The sequence below is a fragment of the Phoenix dactylifera genome, chromosome 2, assembly GCF_009389715.1.
Source record: "Phoenix dactylifera cultivar Barhee BC4 chromosome 2, palm_55x_up_171113_PBpolish2nd_filt_p, whole genome shotgun sequence".
Classification (NCBI taxonomy): domain Eukaryota; kingdom Viridiplantae; phylum Streptophyta; class Magnoliopsida; order Arecales; family Arecaceae; genus Phoenix; species Phoenix dactylifera.
The window spans coordinates 5,486,714-5,505,895 of record NC_052393.1 but is presented as its reverse complement, the minus strand read 5'-3'; the positions used below and the strand labels follow the sequence as shown (position 1 = coordinate 5,505,895).

The 19,182-nt window shown below is 39.4% G+C and overlaps 2 protein-coding genes across 4 annotated transcripts; one reads left to right on the top strand and one right to left on the bottom strand.

Moving 5' to 3' along the window:
• The first annotated feature begins 3,800 nt into the window (after positions 1–3,800).
• On the top strand, positions 3,801–5,462 carry LOC103714561 (senescence-specific cysteine protease SAG39-like). Its single transcript, XM_008801849.4, has 2 exons — positions 3,801–4,416; positions 4,521–5,462. The coding sequence occupies exons 1-2, from the start codon at positions 3,909–3,911 to the stop codon at positions 5,111–5,113; spliced, it is 1,101 nt and encodes a 366-aa protein (XP_008800071.2). The 5' UTR covers positions 3,801–3,908; the 3' UTR covers positions 5,114–5,462.
• Positions 5,463–7,521: 2,059 nt separating this feature from the next.
• Positions 7,522–18,318, bottom strand: LOC103714560 (inactive poly [ADP-ribose] polymerase RCD1-like). Of its 3 annotated transcripts, XM_008801848.4 has the most exons (8): positions 18,146–18,318; positions 12,020–13,288; positions 11,578–11,819; positions 11,402–11,478; positions 10,827–11,006; positions 10,647–10,742; positions 7,827–7,896; positions 7,522–7,721 (listed from the first exon to the last, which is right to left on the bottom strand). In XM_008801848.4, the coding sequence occupies exons 2-7, from the start codon at positions 13,135–13,137 to the stop codon at positions 7,831–7,833; spliced, it is 1,779 nt and encodes a 592-aa protein (XP_008800070.1). In that variant the 5' UTR covers positions 13,138–13,288; positions 18,146–18,318; the 3' UTR covers positions 7,522–7,721; positions 7,827–7,830. The 3 variants fall into 3 exon arrangements, with proteins under 3 accessions (XP_008800070.1, XP_008800068.1, XP_008800069.1); XM_008801846.3 differs by having other exon boundaries at positions 7,523–7,896; XM_008801847.4 differs by having other exon boundaries at positions 7,546–7,896; positions 18,099–18,282.
• Positions 18,319–19,182: the final 864 nt, after the last annotated feature.

Genomic DNA, 19,182 nt, shown 5'->3' with positions numbered 1-19,182 from the left:
TCTAATTAAAAGATAGGCTTCTTCAACTAGACGAAGATAAACTCCAACAAGCTTCTTCAACTAGATGAAGATAAATCCAACAATTAGATAAAGATAAAAATATGATGGGCTTGATCTCTGTCACCTCAATTTTGGGGAAGGATTAGCAGATCCTCCGCCTCCTCCTCCTCTTTATAAGCCAAACCCAACTCAGAGTTGTGTGTAAAACTTAGTATTTTAAATGATTCCCATTGCACCATCCACACAACATTTAGCACCGTGGCTTTCTCAAGAAGTAATCACCATTTGGGCAGCCCTGTTCCCGATCACCATTTGGGCTTCTCATGCAGCATCTCGCACGCTTGTCTACGCATCGATGCGGGAGAAGCACAAGCAGTAGATGTCTCAATATGGGCTTATGTATACATTGACGCAGCTGAAAAGGAGCGGCGCTTCAAACTTTTTTAAAGCCAATGTCGAATGGATTGAATCATGCAATGCCGGGAACCACAAGTACAAGCTACGCATCAACCAGCTTGCTGACCTCGCCAATGAGGAGTTCATGGCCATGTACGCTGGATTTAGGCCATCCCAAGCAAGCTTGAGGAAGGCAGTGAAGAGTTTCACCAGATCGAAAACATGGCATGGCTATGCTACCGAGGAGTACAGTCCACCGGAGCACAAAGCCAACAATACTTTTTATCTTTCAAATCCATCACAACAAAATATAATAATTAAATATATAATTTCATCATCCATTAAAGAAAATCATATTGGTTCAGAGCCTTTAAATTCAACATTAATACCAAATTCATCATCTTCAACATTCAGAAAATCATTAGCTACAAATTTATAGTTAATACTAAAATTCTTCTACAAAATCACCAAGCTTGCTAGCGCGAACTCCAAGCCTGGACCAACATTCATCCCAACTAATCCTAAAATAGAGGTATATAAGCGACACGGTTCATTAAGTAAATCATACATGAATAAATTATCCATCTTTCATAAGTATAGTACCAAGTTCATATTGCTAATAAATTCATAAATCATTCTTCATATCATATAATCCTATTATAGATCAACACATTTCTCACATATATTCGTGCTATGGTCACTATAACCCATGATAGGGTCATCTTCGTAATCGACAAGATATCATAGTTCATATTCGCCACCAAATTTAGTTGTCCTTGGAAGCCCAATGACAAAATCTATAGTGATATTTTTCCATTTCCATTCTAATATCTCTAATGGCTCCAACATACTAGCAGATCTTTGATGTTCAGCTTTCACCTGCTGACATACCAAATACTGGGCAACAAATCCGACTTTTTTTTTCATACCATTCCACCAGAAGTGCTCCCTTAAATCTCTATACATCTTTGTGCTACCAGGACAAAAAGAGAAACGAGACCAATAAGCTTTCTCCATAATTTTTTTCTTTATGATAGGATCTTTTGGTCACACAATCTGTTCCAAAATCATAAAGTACCATCTTGGTGGGTTCTGAATTGGGTCAGAACTCCTTTTCTATATCTTTTTTGAGTTTAAACAAACGAACATCATTTTGTTGGGTAGTCTTTATTCTCTCTAGCAAGGTTGATTGCACCCTTAAACTAGCTAGCATACTCTTAGCACCTTTTATAGTGACCTCAATCTCCATCTTATCAAGATCTTTTAGAATTTGATTTTGGGTAGTAAGCAAAATTGTAGTGCCCACTGCTGACTTCCTGCTGAAAGCATCAGCCACCACGTTAGCTTTTTCAGGATAGAATTTAATGTTTAGATTATAATCTTTCAACAGTTCAAGCCATTTTCTCTGCCTAATGTTTAGCTCTTTTTGAGTAAATATGTACTTTAAGCTTTTGTGGTCAGTGAAAACATCACATGGCTTCCCATATAAGTAGTGTCGCCAAATTCTTAATTTGAAGACTACTGCTGCCAACTCTAAATCATGTGTTGGATAGTTCTGCTCATATGACTTTAGCTGTCTAGAGGCATAGACCACCACTTTATCATTTTGCATTAGCACACAACCAACCCTTCTTTGGAGGCATCACTATTGATGGTGGAACCTCGGGACTGGTTGGTGGAGTGAGAATTGGTGGAGATACCAACCTTTGTTTTAACTCATTGAAACTTTGTTCACAATCCTCATTCCATTCAAACCTTGCTCGTTTCTGGGTTATGCAAGTCAAAGGAGTAGCTATCCGAAAAAATCCATCCACAAACCTCCTATAGTAACCAGCCAAACCCAAAAAGCTTCTGATTTCAGTCACATTAGTAGGACAAGGCCAGTTCATCACTGCTTCTATTTTCTTTGGGTCTACTCAATTCTTTTCTTAGAAATCACATGCTCGAGAAATGAAATACTATCCGACCAAAATTTACATTTACTCTGCTTGGCATAAAGCTTCTCTTCTCACAGAATTTGCAGCACCACTCGGGGGGATAAATTTCTTTTCCAAGAATTCCTAAAGTTGGACCTTCAATTCTTGCAATTCTGCAGGGCCTTCAATCGTGCAAGGGGATGTTTTAACAAAGAATAGAATATGCTGGACTTCACATGCATACAAAAAAAACCCACAAATTTGTTTACTTATTTTATTTAATGATTAATCTAAGAAAGGCGCAGCCTAATTTGGTTGCGCAACAGTTGTAAAGGGAAAGATTGAAACTTGTCAACAACTTGCCTATGACGGCAAAATAGGAACTTATTAAATTTCTTCCAATCGAAAATGAAACCATTAAGACAAGTAACCTTCTGCACGTAATCCCGACCAGCCCTTTTTTTTTTTGTCTCCTACATAAGCCGCTCGTATCAGCCTTGGCTTCTTGTGCTGGGTCCTATGCCATTCCCCTCTCAATTCCCTCCTCCATATCAATGAAAACCCCACGGCACGTACAAGCCCCCCGCTGGCACCGCAGTTCGGAGGCAAGATCATTTTAAAATATCGAAATAGAAGGTCCAGGATTAATCACCATCTTAAGATTCAACCTGAATATTTAGGAACTGAGAATTTAATTTAAAGTAATAGATAGCTTGTAAACAAATCTCGACCAATATTTTTACATTGTATCAGGTAATATTTTAAAATATATTGCTTGTATTGATTGAGATGTTGTAGATCAAAATAATAATAATGTTGCATCAAATAAAGTGCCTACTGTTAGCTTTGGAAGTACGGCGGGCTTACACACTTGAACTATGGTACCATTATATTATGGCTTCATTTCATCACTCCTTTCTCACTTAACTTACATAGTGACTCATGATATGCCTCTCATATAAATATATTAAAGAATCTAAAAGCAATTATTAATACTTACGTGAAACTCTAAAAGAAATTACTCCTTCGGAATAGCAAAGACACGGCATGAACACTAATATTAAATAATATAAAAATTTTACGAGACACTAATTATGTAGAACCTCCAGGAGAAAAAGACTACTTTGAAACTTTAAGAGATATTAATTTGTACCCAAAGAAAAAAAAAAAAAAAAAAAGACATTTACGGATATTTCAGCTCACGCGAATCTTCACTTGCCATGGTACTTTAACTGGACTTTCCGACTTATTGTGGATTGACTCAAGTGTAATCATTACTAAATTTGGTTTGATCATCCAACACCTCCAATTGCAAAATATAAAACTAGCCTTCTCCAACCGAAACAAAAATCTTGCGCTTGCCGTTCTGTAACAATTAGCCTCTTTAATTAAGATAACGAGCTCGACCTCCTTGTTTGCGTGCTAGCTAGGCTTTTTTTTTTTCTTTTAAATCAATGTTCTGCTATTTGAACCTCTCATTCTCTTCATGCAAATCAGTGCACAGGTCACGGCACGTAGAAGTCCCCATCCACCACCTCCACCTGAAGCACAACCCTCTCCTTCTCCTCTACATAAACCAACACACCCTTAAGAATTATGTACACATATCCAGCCGAGTTAATTCCCTCGCCTACTCCATTTCCACCATCCACGTACACCACCTTTAGCTCCATGGCTTTCCCAAGAAACAAATGCCTGTTGGCAGCCTTGGCAGTGATCGCCCTCTGGGCTTCTCACGCGGCATCATCCCGCACGCTCACCGACGTATCGACGAAGGAGAAGCACGAGCAATGGATGGCTCTGTACGGGCGCGCGTACAAAGACGCGGCCGAGAAGGAGCGCCGCTTCAAAATTTTCCAAGCCAACGTCGAATTGATCGAATCATTCAACGCTGGGAACCACAAGTTCAAGCTCGGGGCCAATCAGTTTGCGGACCTCACCAATGAAGAGTTCAGGGCCGTGCACACAGGATTCAAACCTTCCCAGGCGAGCTCGGGGATGGCGACGAAGAGCTTCAAGTATGAGAACGCCACCGCAGTGCCCGTCAGCATGGACTGGAGGGCCAAGGGTGCAGTTACTCCCATCAAGGACCAAGGCCAATGCGGTAAGTACCCAATTCATTTCAACTGTTACAAAATGCATGCTTACTGCCGGTCTTCCATTTGGTTTACAAACAATAATCCAACATCCGATGCATGCACCGGCCAGGATGCTGCTGGGCCTTCTCTGCTGTGGCCGCGATGGAGGGAATCACCAAACTCAGCACCGGGAAGCTCATCTCTCTATCGGAGCAAGAGCTCGTCGACTGCGACACCAAAGGCGAGGATCAAGGATGCGGTGGGGGTCTCATGGACGATGCTTTCAAATTCATCATCAAGAATGGAGGCCTCACGACCGAAGCCAATTACCCCTACGAGGCCGCTGACGGCACGTGCAACACGGGGAAATCGCATTCCCATGCGGCCACCATCGGCGGCTACGAGGACGTGCCGGCCAACAGCGAGGCGGCGCTCCTGAAGGCGGTGGCGAACCAGCCGGTGTCGGTCGCCATCGATGCCGGCGGCTCTGCTTTCCAGTTGTACTCGAGCGGCGTGTTCACGGGGGACTGTGGGACCGAATTGGATCATGGTGTCACTGCTGTTGGTTACGACAAGACGAGTGATGGGACTAAGTATTGGCTGGTGAAGAACTCGTGGGGTTCATCTTGGGGCGAGAATGGATACATCAGGATGGAGAGGGACGTGGATGCCAAGGAGGGGCTCTGCGGCATTGCCATGGAAGCTTCTTACCCAACTGCTTAAGGGGATGGATATGTATATGTGTGCTTCTTATGCTTGTCTATGTGCATGGCTTCAATCTTGCTGACACCTACGGTGTTCAAAATTACAGCAAGGTAAAAACGTGCCTTTGGGCCTCAAAATGGAAGTCTGGATACATATATATATATATATATAATTGTCGATGTAGTATATAAGTTGGGCAACAGTCTTCATTCTGATCTTCCTATTCATATCAGCATAAATCGCAGCTTAGCTTGCTCATTGGCTTTGGATCTAGGGATTCCTAGTCGTTGTTCTTGTCGTTGTGGACTTCTCAGAGTTTCTTCCTGCATTAAATACGGAGGCCTTACAAATATTAGTACGGCTGCTAATTTTACACCAAACTCTGTAACTGGCTCACTAATTCGAACTTAATGGCCCCAACACAAGCAGCATCGCAGAAAGTCACACAAGTCTAAGCCACTTTTGTTGTAGTAGCTCAAAGCAAACGCTAGGCGCAAACTCTAAACTTCCCAAGCACAGCATTTGCTTCACAAGTGATAAGATCAACCAAAGAATAAGCATCTAATTAAAAGATAGGCTTCTTCAACTAGATGAAGATAAACTCCAACAAGCATCTTCAACTAGCTGAAGGTAAGCTCCAACAATTAGATAAAGATAAAAAGAAAATGATAGGCTTGATCTCTGTCACCTCAATTTTGGGGAAGGCTCAGTAGATCCTCCGCCTCCTCCTCCTCCTCCTGCTCCTCTGTATAAGCCAAACCCAACCCAGAGTTGTGTGTAAAACTTAGTATTTTTAATGATATCCCCATTGCACCATCCACGCAACATTTAGCTCTGTGGCTTTCTCAATAAACAATTACATATGGTCTGCCCAGTTGCAGATTACCATTTGGGCTTCTCATGCAGCATCTCGTACACTTGTCGACACATCGATGAGGGAGAAGCACGAGCAGTGGATGTCTGGGTTGAATCATTCAATGCTGGGAGCCACAAGTACAAGATACGCATCAACCAGTTTACAGACCTCGCCAATGAGGAGTTCAAGGCCATGTACACTGGATTTAGGCCATCCCAAGCAAGCTCGAGGAAGGCAGTGAAGAGCTTCATGTGTGAGAAAGTAACCGCGGTTCCTGTCAGGATGGACTGGAGGACCATGGGTGCAGTTCGCTCCCATCAAGGATCAAGGCCAATGTGGGAAGTAAATTAGCGCAGTCCACCTTTAACTCCTACGCACATTGCACTACCCCTATCGGTTGCCGTAAGGCTATTCTATTTGGGCTGACACAAAGTCACTGCATCCCTGAATTCTTTCTTTTGTTTTGAGAGCAAACTTGACATGTGATTCAATGCATCAAATAGGGTCCTGCTGCGCATTCTCTGCGGTGGCTGCAATGGAAGGAGTCGCCAAAATCAGCACCGGTATATAAGCTTATTTCGTTATCAGAAGAAGAGCTCGTGGGCTATGACGTTGCAACGGGGGCGAGATGGACGATGCCTTTAAATTTATCATCAAGAATGGAGGCCTCACGACTGAAGCCAGTTACCCTCGAGAAGGGACCGATGGCACATGCAACAACGAGATCAAATTGCGTTCCCATGCAGCCAAGGTCAAGGACTATGAAGAGAGGATACATCAGGATGGAAAGGCTTTGCGCCATCGCCATGCAAGCATCTTACCCCACTAGCCGAAGAGCTTTGCCGTATATCTGCGCCGGTGCTTCTTATATTTGGTGGGGGAGGGGGTATTACCGCTTCGATGTTGCCGATACCTGCAGTATAAATTTGCAGCAATATGGTGGATTTGAACATATATTAATGCTCTTCTTGTTCGACATTCTTATATTCATTTTGACTGAAAAAAAAATCACCGTGCCAAAATTGTTTCACTCTTTGTTCCTTCTCCTTTCTTTCTTTTTTGTAATAACACTCCTCTATTTAACAAAAACATTTAATAAAAGCAAAACATATATATACATACATATACCATAACTAAACTGGCTTCTCTCTCTAAAGGATTTTAGAGAGAGAAACTTTGCAATTTCTGAGAGATCTTCATAAAGGAGAGAGAGTGAGGGAGGGAGAGGAGGCTTATGCTGCAGCCCTTTAAAAAAAAAAAAAATTGGAATCGCTGGGTAGTGGCTTACAAGTACGACGGGCGCAATAAGACTACGGTCGACGTTCTAAGACCGAAAGATCGTGCCGCTGTTTGAACAGAATAAGGAGATAGGCAGTCGGGTGGTTTCGCCAACAGATACAGCCGCCGAAGGTAGGTTTTTGCAACCGGTTCTCATGAGGGCTGCCACAATTACACCTTCCTGTAGCAAATTTTTCTATACGCGGCCAGCTTTGGATTGGTTTTACATCCTCGCATAACGTGAAGAAGGGCGTAAATGAATTGGCGTGACAGCCAAATGTTAAAGATCAAGGTGGGAATCAGAACTCCTTGGTGATTTCACTAAGAAACGTACCATGGTAGCCAAGCATTTAATTACATCACTTTTCACGCAGCAAAACGTACAAAGATCAAGCCTTTGCCCGATATCAACAACAAAGAGACCATGACGAAAGACAAGGAGTACAGCTGCCATCGTTCCCAACACAATCTAAATAGCCTAGTTTTTCTTTCCTGTCATCAACCAACAATACGAACATGCAAACCTAAGCCCTACATGAAATAGCCCAAGTTACATCAGCCAACTACCGTATTTATTGGAAGTAGAGATGCTTTTACCGGATCAAGGCTTAATTTGTAGCCTCCCAGCCCAGGATCTTGGTGGTTCACGTCTCGCCATTGGTGGTAACTGCAAAGTAAAGCAAATATTTACAAGTTATAATCAATAATGCCTGCATAAGTAAATATGTAACTTGAGATGTTGATTTCTCCATCCAACCAAGCACGTCCTGTTGCACTTGGAGAATCAAGCCCGATACAGCAACTAATTGACAGAGAAGGGCACAAGCGAAAATGGATGATCTTCTCCCCCATCTTCAACTTACCCTATAAACAAACAGAGCGAGAGAGAGAGAGAGAGAGAGACAGACATACACTACGAAGTTTCTCAATGTTGCAGTGTAGAGCACATTATTGCATTTCCTAGACACACTGGACGGTCTAATTTACGTAATAGCCAGCATGAAACCTTAAACGCTACCAGATTTGAGTTAAATAGTTGCAAGCAGAGATGGTGCAAGGAAACTTTCAAGGAAAGAAAGCCACTGGTGGCTAGAAAAAGCAGCTGCCAAGGAGTCTAAAGATTCCACCTCAAACTTTAGCTTGTTTCGCTGAATGACCTACAAATAGTTCAACTTGCTACATGGATAACCTGACACTTCAACATAACCAATTAGGAAAGAGTGGAAGGCAATAAAGACGGTTTTCTATGTAATCAAGCCCTACCAGCTGGCATAACTGGAATGCTTAAAGATAATACTTGTTTGGAAAAAGGGCTAACAAAGACACAATAGAGACACTAGTTTGGGCAATGTCGTCGAAGGTATACGCGTCAGCCAGTTAGCTTAGATTCCGTCCCATATTAAGTCTATGCCAAACCGGATTCAAGATGACTAACTAAAATCATCAGACTAACCAGCCAGCATCATGGTGCATGGGAATATACAACTTTTGACCAACATATTCTCAAGGCATCCAAGCAAACCTGCCATTCAAGTCGTTAATGCTGCATGGTAAAATTTCGAATACATCAACATAGGATAAGTTGTAACAGCTCATAATGACTCTGTCATCCTGCTATAAATATTTTATACAAAGAAAAAGTCATGCGCAAGTCTAAAACAAACTCTAAAAGACTATTAAAAAAAAAAGCTTAACCTGGCTCAGCTCAGGCATAAATCTTGAGACGAGTTCAAACTGACTCAAGCTGGACCCTTTAGGATTTTCCTTTGCACTCTCAAGCTCTTGCAGCTTTTCATTAGGCTCAGCCAGTTTCATTTAAAATTAGGCTGGACTAAAATCATCGGTCTATAATTCCTAAGCTTGCACCAGCAAAACCACGAAATATATGGTTTGAAAACTCGGACACAGATGCAAAATTGGAGGGAAAGGGCAAAAAAGGTCATGGACAAGCTAACTTGGAAATCAAATGAGATTTGTCATATATTGACTTGGAGATAAACTTAAAAAATTATTTAGTTGTATGTATTTACTACTTAAAACAAGTAACCAATCTTCTATTACTAAAATTTAAACATAACAACTGCTAAAATAAAAAGAATAATCAACATCCTAATGAACTTAATCAAAACACATGTAAAATGTTGTTTGACATATTGGACCAAAGCATGAGCTGTACACATGAAAGAGAGCATAGACATGACGTGCTTTAAGCGGGTGCGCGTGTGAGAGAGAGAGCGTATGCATATGGACTAAAAGATTTGGGAGTTGTAAGAAAGGAGATACCTACCACCAAATAAGATGCTGAGTAGTAAACGTGGGAAAGCAGACAAAAATGAAGTTCTAAAAATTAAGAGCAGTAACAGAGAGATATAACATAAAGTTTCAACACAAAATTCAAAACATGTCTATTTTACAATGTACCAAACACTAAATGGTAACTATTACAGACCATCATATTTTCCAAAAGATGTAGTTCTAAAAATTAAAAGCAACATCAGAGAGAGAGAGAGAGAGAGAGAGAGAGAGAGAGAGTTGACAGAAATTTTACACACTGAAGATCAAAACATGTCCATTGAACAAGATACCAAGCACTAAAAGGACAACTAAGTCTATTAGGTCAACATTAGGCCCCACCCATGGCAACTATCACATGCTTAGAATTCAAACCAACCAGACAATGACCCCAACAGGGCGATATTTGATCCATAAAGCTACCCATCTTAGCCTTGTCTAGCCCATAATCATTTATGATAAGGGAGTCTGACATGGGCAGCCCTCTTTTTCCAACCCAATCCCAAAACAGTTCCAATTTTTTCTCAGAATACATGTAGCACCTGTTTTTTGATTATTAGGACAAAATATTCCCTCTTATTCAACTAATTATCAGTTTTGATTGATTGTCATCTATTAAACAATGATCATGCTTCAGTTTTCCTATTATTATATCACAAATTACTTACATGAACGATTCATTTGCTTCTCTTCTTTTCTTTAAAGAGTGTGTATTTTAATTAAAAAAAAAATTAGAGACTGCATTCATTGCCAAATGGATGACAATCAACCAAATCAATCATTACTTGAGGTATAAGGACTATTTTTACTAATAATCCAAAAAAAAAGGTGCTACATGCATTCTTAGAAAAAAGGGACCATTTTGGGATTGGGTTGGAGAAAGAGGACTAACATGTCAAAAACCCTTATAACTAGACAACTAAGAAAGGCATGGGAAAGTCCACGACTGCCACTACAAACTAAGCTCCAGTCACCACTTCATCAGAGTTTAATTTAGCATTAACTGCCGAGAAGCTTGCCAGGCAAGCTTTAAGTCTGCTACACTGAGATCTCAAGTTCAAGAAAGACCTTCCTATCTGATAAGAACTCATGATCATTGGCCACAACATCAACTGAGAAACTCACCTTGTGCTGAAGTCTCATTATTGTTGATATCAACAGTTTGTCACCAATTATATGCCTCAACTTTTTAACCAGGTCAATCCTGCTTATCTTTCTTTTCTGGTACAAAGAAAGAAATATATGTTATTGAAGATGTCAAAGCACCATGAAAAAAAAGGCAGTTTATTGATAGAAATTTAAGACCTTGAATTCTTCATAGTGAGTATTAACCGAGTCCATATCTTGTGGAGACACTTTAGTTGAAATTGCAGCAAATAGCATTGAAAAAGGCATCCAGGGTGATGTGGGAGTTCTTGGAGCTCTACCAAAGATCGGCGCTTCAGATTGATCTCTCAAAGCTGGAGGTGGCTGAGGATTCCTATCCTGAAAATCACAAAACAGAATAAAATCAATCACAAATTTTAATTATTTCAGGTTGCAGAGTGCAACATGGTTTGCAATTATGATTATGGGGATTTGAAGATCACTCAAAGAAATAGGATAATAAACAGTTGAACTTCCTTTTCCTGATATTTTTCAGCTATTTGTGCATACATATGGAATACCTTATAAGATGAACTTTCATTTGCATTGCAACCACATAATCAATGATAAATCTATCACTAAGCATAGGTAACCTGATTGCTTATATGAATCAACTGACTTAGATATACTAATATAAATGGAATGTTTTACCAGTCCAAAATGAATTACAGTGCTACATTTCCATGTCATGTGGATCCACTCACATTAATGTAAATAACAATATATGGACGCACCTGAAATAGGCTATGAGACGAACTAGGATTTGTGACTGCAGATGTGTTAGATACACTTTCTTTACCAACCAAATGTTCTGCAACAATATCAAAAGGAACAGCTTTTCAGAATTTTAATTGTAAGTAAACAAACATGAATGAATCCACTAATTGACAGAGAATTCCAAGGAAATCACCTCTGGCTCTGGAAGACATTTTAAAAGTCACGATATATTCTGGATAGATGTGAGTACTCACATGCATATCCCATATAACATAATGTTTTGGCTTTTGAAGATCGTCCACGCCGCTATCAAAATTTTCATTACTGGGCTGAGACTGTTTTGATCCAGGGTGAATGACTTCCACATTTCCCATTATTACACGGCATAACATCATATGAACAACACCATTTTCGTCCACATCAGAATAACTAGCACTGTGGATAGTAATCTGTAAGTGAGGCATATTTCTTGAAAAAGTATATCAGCACAAACAATCAAGTAACATCACTAATAATATAGTGGAAACTAGGAGGTTAAAATTATGGATGTTGACAGTTCTAGCCATACCAAAAATTGAAAGATATTCAAATAGCCTACAAAGAAAGCCAAAATAGAAGATAAAATAAAACCTCACCAGATATTGGAGCAATTCACAGGTGCAAGATGAGTGCCAATGCCATACACAGGTCCATGCACAGGCTTCTTTATCCTCATAACACCCTGCAACATCATGTCTTCTACGGCATCCCTGGAAGAAGCAAGCCAAGCATAACGGAGATTTGCATTGCCACGGAAGTTCTTAGTTATCTCAACCTGCTTTAGGAAAAGATTATAGGGAATCTGCCCTGAATTATCTTTGAAAGGGGCTCTAAAGATACCAACAATGTCCTGTGCATCAATGAAGGGGCCCAATCCCTGGAGTAACATATGTTGTACAGCATTTTTGACACGAGGAGCACCAACAGGTTTGACCAACTTTCCCTGAGAAGTTTCAAGACCAGAGACATTTCGAGGGACAAAAGAATACAGCTCATTTTCTGCAACTGTTTCATTGACCTCGGCATACATATTCTGGTTACTGGCAAAATTCCTTTCACTCTTAACCCTCTTCACGTTAGACATTACCTCATCATCAGGTCCTGAGTTTGAGCTTTCAGCTGCACTCACAGAAATCTCACTACGCGCATGTGGTTCATGTCTCCCATTTGGCTCACAACTCATATGGACATGTTTCCCTTTGCTAGAATGATGGCATCCATTTGATGCATAAAATTCAGAATGCAATTCTGGAAAAAAGCATTTACCATGTTCATCAATCCAAGCAACAGGCTTCTGAAGGCCTGTTTTCAAGTCTACACAAACCATGTGCACAAAGTCCAACAATATTTGCTGGTCCTGAAACGCTGTTTCAGTAATTGCCCTCTTTAACCGGAAATCTTCACAAACTGAACTGATGATATTCTCAGGAAAATCTTTCCATTCACCATCCTGGTGAGACAGCACACGCTGTGGCAACCCACTCCTCATAAAGTTGTGATACTTTTGACAAACCTGTGTCGCCGAACGACAGCTGAAGACAGATTTACACTCTCTCACATTACAGCACCTGCCGCAGGATTGATCTGTAATAGGCGGGTGCGATACCAAAGCATGGCCAGAATCAGTTAAATATGCAGCAGAATCTCGCTTCCTCTTTAGATCGCCTAAAATTCTTCCACCTTTATCCAACACCTTTTCGTTCCTCGCTTCCATTTTTCTTCACCAAAGTGAACAGCAACCACTGAGTAATTCTTTTCAACAGACTTGTTTCCACGAATCCTGCTTATTTGCAGTAATTTACAACTTCTCAAAAGGGTACAGCCAGGTAATGCTCATTGCAGAGAAGACAGTGAGCAAGGTGACTCTGGAAAAATAAGCACAGCATTCAGCATCTATTAATTCAGAAGAAATAAACTCAGACAAAAAAAATGAAAACTGAAAAAAAAAAACATTTTTAACTGCATAAAATTGAAACTTTATAAAAACAAATAAAATAAAAAAATATATTTAATTATATAAAATTGAACCCTTCTAAAAATAATTGATACATTGTGCTGCTTACTATGTCCTGATTTAACTGTATAAGGAAGAAGTGCAGAATAGACAAAAAAAACAACAATAACAAAGAGATAAAATGATGAAATGGTGAAATACACAACCAACTAGTGATGAAACATCAGACAACAGCACCTAAACTTTGATGTTCTATCAGATGGTAAGCATCATAATTTGGCAATATAATGAAGTTAGACTGTTCCATGAACTATGCATTATTAGAATTTACATCAAGTAAACATCGCAAATGTTCAGAGAGGTAGAGATCCAGAAGAGACAGTAATAAAAGCAAACTGGTAAGAAGGAATATGTTATAAGTGTCTTGCCTGTATCTGCTCCTCTGTCGAAGGAAAAATTCAAAATGTACTCCAGTTTTATCTTGAATTATTCTTTAGTTTTTCCACCAAAGTAACATATAATAACAAGACTTCTAGTGCTAATCTTGCAAACTGAAAGGTGAAAACACACTGATTCAGATAAAGCAACAATAGAGGCCCATCTTAGCCATGTTTAAGGCTCGGTCCAGTTCAACAAAGTTGATATATTAAATTGCAGATATTTTAGGGACAGTTGAAGTGTTCCTATTAGGAAAGAAAATTGCTACCCCACTAAAATTAGGTTGCATGCATGCCCAGTATTTCAAGGACACCAACTAGAAGAAGGAAAAAAGCATGAGGATTTTCCCCAACAAAGGATTTGACCCTCACCAAAAACAGAAGGAAAATCAACCACTTTCAAAATTCTATTGCCATCACCATTTTAATTGCCAAAAACAGACCCTTTCAATTACGTTAATTTCAGACAATATCTAATCCTAATGACATCATAGCCATATAGACATGTCCAAAAAAGTGAGGAAGGGAGGGAAAGATAAGACAGAAACAATGCAGAAAGTTCCAAACACTTTCCTAAGAGATGAAGACTGTATTCCCAAATTTTGCTACCAAACCATTTGAGGACGGCATTCCAAAACATTGCCAGTTAAAACCATGAAACGCTATTGCAAGTTAAATGTAATAAACCACAAACAAATAGGATGCAAAAGGGTGATGATAAATAGCTCTGCATAAATTAAGACTTGTCGCTCTGATACTGTTACACTTTTTCCATATAGAAAATGACACCTAAGGAAACAATTCAAGAATTATATTGCACGTATTTGATCAGGCATGATTTGTTTCCATAGATAAATCAGGACAATAAATATTGACATCGTTCATGAATCCTGCTGCCATGAGTAGACGATGAACACAAATATACTTCTATAAAAAAAACAAATGACACGTATGAAGATCAAAATGAAATATAAATATGAGAGTAGGAAATACCATGATGAGACAAAACAAACAGGCCCATAAGGAAAAACTTGGGGGAGAAAAGCATATGATACAGATGAAGCTGAATATCACAACTGAATACTCAATTATATTACATATGATAAGTATTAATTTTTGTTTAGTTTATTAAAATTCTTTGAAACTGGTATCAATCGGAACATCTCTTCCATATTTATCAAGAAAGAAAATGGAATTACAAGGTTCAAAATATTGTTATTCATGTTAAAGATTCAGGATGCAATTAGAAATAAGGTCACATAAATTTATAATTAACAGCAAGACATGTCTGCCAAGTGCCTGAATGATTTTCTCAACATATACCGAAGAAATTTTAACTAGAGATCTAAATGGGTATGTACACAAAGCATACGGCATGTATAGTGCTGAACACAGACATGTCAGTACTCCAATGTATCAAATAGGGCCACAGCTAGTCTAAGGATATATAGATTCTTTAAACCAAGAACATGGGATATTCATATAGGATATGGCTAAACAACTGGATACGCAACCAAGTTTATCTCAGATCATTGGCTAGTCAAAAGCAAGGGGACTAACATATACTTCATCCCCAAGCATGCCATGTCTCACAAGTCTAGTGGAAACCCAGCTATTTAACTCCATTAAAACCTTAGCATATAGTTCAATTATATGCATCTATCTAGCAACTTTAAGGAAAAGAAAGGTACTTAAATTCCAACAGTGCAAAAAGGGACGCATGGATAGCATTAGCCTGTCAGCTACAACAAATATTTGATGTTGCTCCAATGAATGAAATGACAGATGTAAATCATAAGATTAGGTTATGTAATAAGTTGACGATGCATCTTCCTTGCTGTGGTTTTTGAATATGGAGCAACATGATCAAGGATACCAATCTTCCAAAGTTTGTAATAGCAAAGAGTGACGTCATGCATGTGATCTGACAGTGGTATAAATGATGACATGAAACCTCGCAAAACTACCAACTCCACACTTGAAAACTTTTGAGCGAACAGACGCTTGCTAACTAAGGTTGTCATATCTCACTAATTTAGTGGATGCTCGGGGATAGCCATGCCAACTGGCTACCACTCCAAGTAATAAATCAACTTTTTAAAGTTCAGTTATTCCATCTTTCCAACAGGTATTTGTAAACTTCCACTTAGGGGAGGAAACAAGCTGAAAATGAGCCAAGCCAAGCCTTGCTCTAGCTTCGTTTGTTTAATAATTGAGCCAAGCTCAAGCTTGCTCATTTAATTTCAGGCCAATATCGAGTTGTTCATGAATGGCTTGTTTAAGAGATCTAGTGAGAGTTTAAAATCATTTGAGCCTTAAAATTCTATGGTTTAAAAAAGTACTCCAATTATATTTTGATATATAGTTGGAATAGATTCTATATTTCTGTTTTATATAATCTATACTAGTTTATAATAAATAATTATAAAAATATTTATACAAGATAATTAAAATAACAGAGCAAACTAAGCCTAGCTCTAGTTTGGCTCATTTCTTGACTGAGCACGATAAACTTATGCTAGCTCTGAAACAATTTGCTCGTTTGAGGCCACTAGTCTCCCTAGTGCCACTCACCAATTCCAAACAATATTGCATTAATGATAACATCTAAAATGGCAACCAAATGCCAGGTCTAGACTCAAAATCTTTCAACAAGACAAGCATGCTCTTTAATTCTAAACTTGCCATATCTCACTACTCTAGCGGCCAAATATTAATACACATGTTGCCAATGTATGTATGTATTTTGAGCTAATTTGAGCCAATCTCGACCAAGCTAAGCCTAGCCTTAGTTTGGTTCATTTCTTCACCGAACAAGATAAACTCGTGCTAGCTCTGAAACGATTTGCTCTTTGGAGACCATTAGTTCCCCGAATGCGACTCGCCCAATCCCCAACAATATTGCATTAACTATAACATCTAAAATAGCAACGAAATGCCAAGTCTAGAATCAAAAATCTTCCAACAAGACAAGCATGCTCTTTAATTCTAAACTTGCCATGTCTCACTATTCTAGTGGCCAAATGTTAATACACATGTTGCCAATGTTATTAATACGTCGTGATTGGTAAAAGTTAACCAGCCCGCTTTGTCCTTTACAAGGACTTTGTGACCTTTCCTGTGTTTTGCTCCATATGGAGCAACCACATAACCCAAAGCAAGAGAAGTTGTGTTATTGTCGTATAGCCTTATCATACCTTTACATACATATGATATTTGCTGGAACAACATCAAAAAATTTTGTCCCAGTCGATAAACTGGTCCTTTCCCATATCTCCATGGTTGCCACATTGGATTTTCGAGATGTTAGCATTCCTTAAAAGAAGCCCCTTTCTGCAACAGAATGCCATTAAAAAATTCTCTCTGATAGAACATCCAGTGATGCCTTCTAAGCCTTCGATGACTCAAATAAAATGGCTACTAAAGACCATAAATGGGAGCTAAAACAATGTAGCCATGATGAATGCACTATTTAATAACAAAAACATCAAAAATAGCAACCAGATATCACACTTGTCAGCCAAAATAATATGGTAACTACAATTAAATTAGCAATAGGAACAGAAAGAGTGGACATCGTTTGCCTTAAAAACCATGTTCCATTATAAGAATGCACATATTCTACTCATGGACATTTCTTAACCCTAAAAACCATATTTGACTACAAACAACAACCCACATAGCGAGACTCACACCTTTCTCTACATACATCAAGGCAAAACTATTTCTTAAAACCCATGATATTTTGATAGCAAGACACATATTTAGTTTCCATCTTTCTCTTCCTTCCTCATGCACGTCTGCAACCCACGGCACTACTATTACTAGAATCAACTATAGCGACGAAAAGAAAGGACTCGCCACAAGATTCAAGACCCAAGGGAACACGATTAACCCCCATGAACCTCGTGTCTCCAACGGAATTCCCATTCAAAATCCCATGAAATCAAACATGCAATGCAGCCGACCCGTACCCGCACACTGTCCGTCACGACGCAACCAGATCACACATCGAACACCATCTAATACCGATCGATCCCTCGATTCCGCCCATATCATTCCAAGATCGCAACTTTCCTTCACGAATAAAGAACCTGAGACCAAAACCCTAGCCTAGAAGGCCAGAACCCAGCAATCGTGGAACAATAACGGAATTAAGAAATCTAGCTCCAAAGATCTCAAACAGGAAGACACAAATCAAAGCCAAATAGACACCGATCCGATTCAAGAAGAACTTCATCGCAAAAAATAGATCTTTACGAGATAGGGAAAAAGGGAGCGAACCTTGAATTGAGAGAGGGAAGGAGAGCTAGATATCGAAGAATCAATACCTCGGGTTGCAAGCAATTGTTAAATACTTCATCTCCGCGAGAAGGGCTCTATCTCTCTCTCTATTCTCTGTGGTCGGGGTCAGAGGTTTCGGACCCTCGATTTCCGAGAACGAGAAGAAGAGCGGGTAGATGACGGCGAGAGAGGTAGAAATAGCGGAGTGCCGCCGCCGTTACGCTCTCTTTCTTGCGCTAAAAGCAAATAATGCAGTAACGCGGACAGGAAACATCGGACGGCTGGGTCTCGGGCTCTAAGGGGTGGGATTAATCGTGATCGAGATCTGGCCGTTGATTTGAGTTGTCGGTGTACGGGCGTCGACTGGGTGGATGAGAGCTACACGTGGCGAGCGGAGGTGGGCATCGCCGTGAGAAGCTTGACGGTTTGTTTGGGGGTTTCCTTGGGATTCTAGAGTCGGTTCGCTTTTGACTTCCACGGGGTTGACCCACAGGAAATAGAGAGGACGCAAACGGTTTATAGAATGACGGAAATGGATTTGAGCACAGGAGCAATAATTGGACGGTGATCGGTTGATCAGGGAGTATCGTTTTGACGGTGATTTCATCTCCAATCAACCGTGAAATAGTTGTGGTATCTTTGTTTGGTATGGTACCTTAACATACATCGCATACATGATCGATGGTAATTTTCTTTTTTTTATAGGTAAGTGAGTTTGTAAATAATTTTGGGCAACGTTAAAGTTTAGGACAGCCTTGCCTTCTTTTCTGACCTCAAGGAAGAAAGAATTTTTATAATAAAAAAATAAAAAAATGAAGGGAGAAACCTATCCTAAGTCTCTTGTTACTTCAGTAGCAAGTTAAGTAGAAGATATGTTGATATGGATCTATATTATATTATAGATCCATTTCATAGATCTGTAATATGTCGTAGAGAATAATTTACGATTTTGAGATATTTTAGCCAAATTTCTTCCAAAATTGTCATTGTATTGAGTTCAAAAAATCGCTTCTGATAGAAATATAGAGGGAATGTTAGATTTCTTCGAGATGAATTATCAAAGCATCACAAAAAAGAAACAATC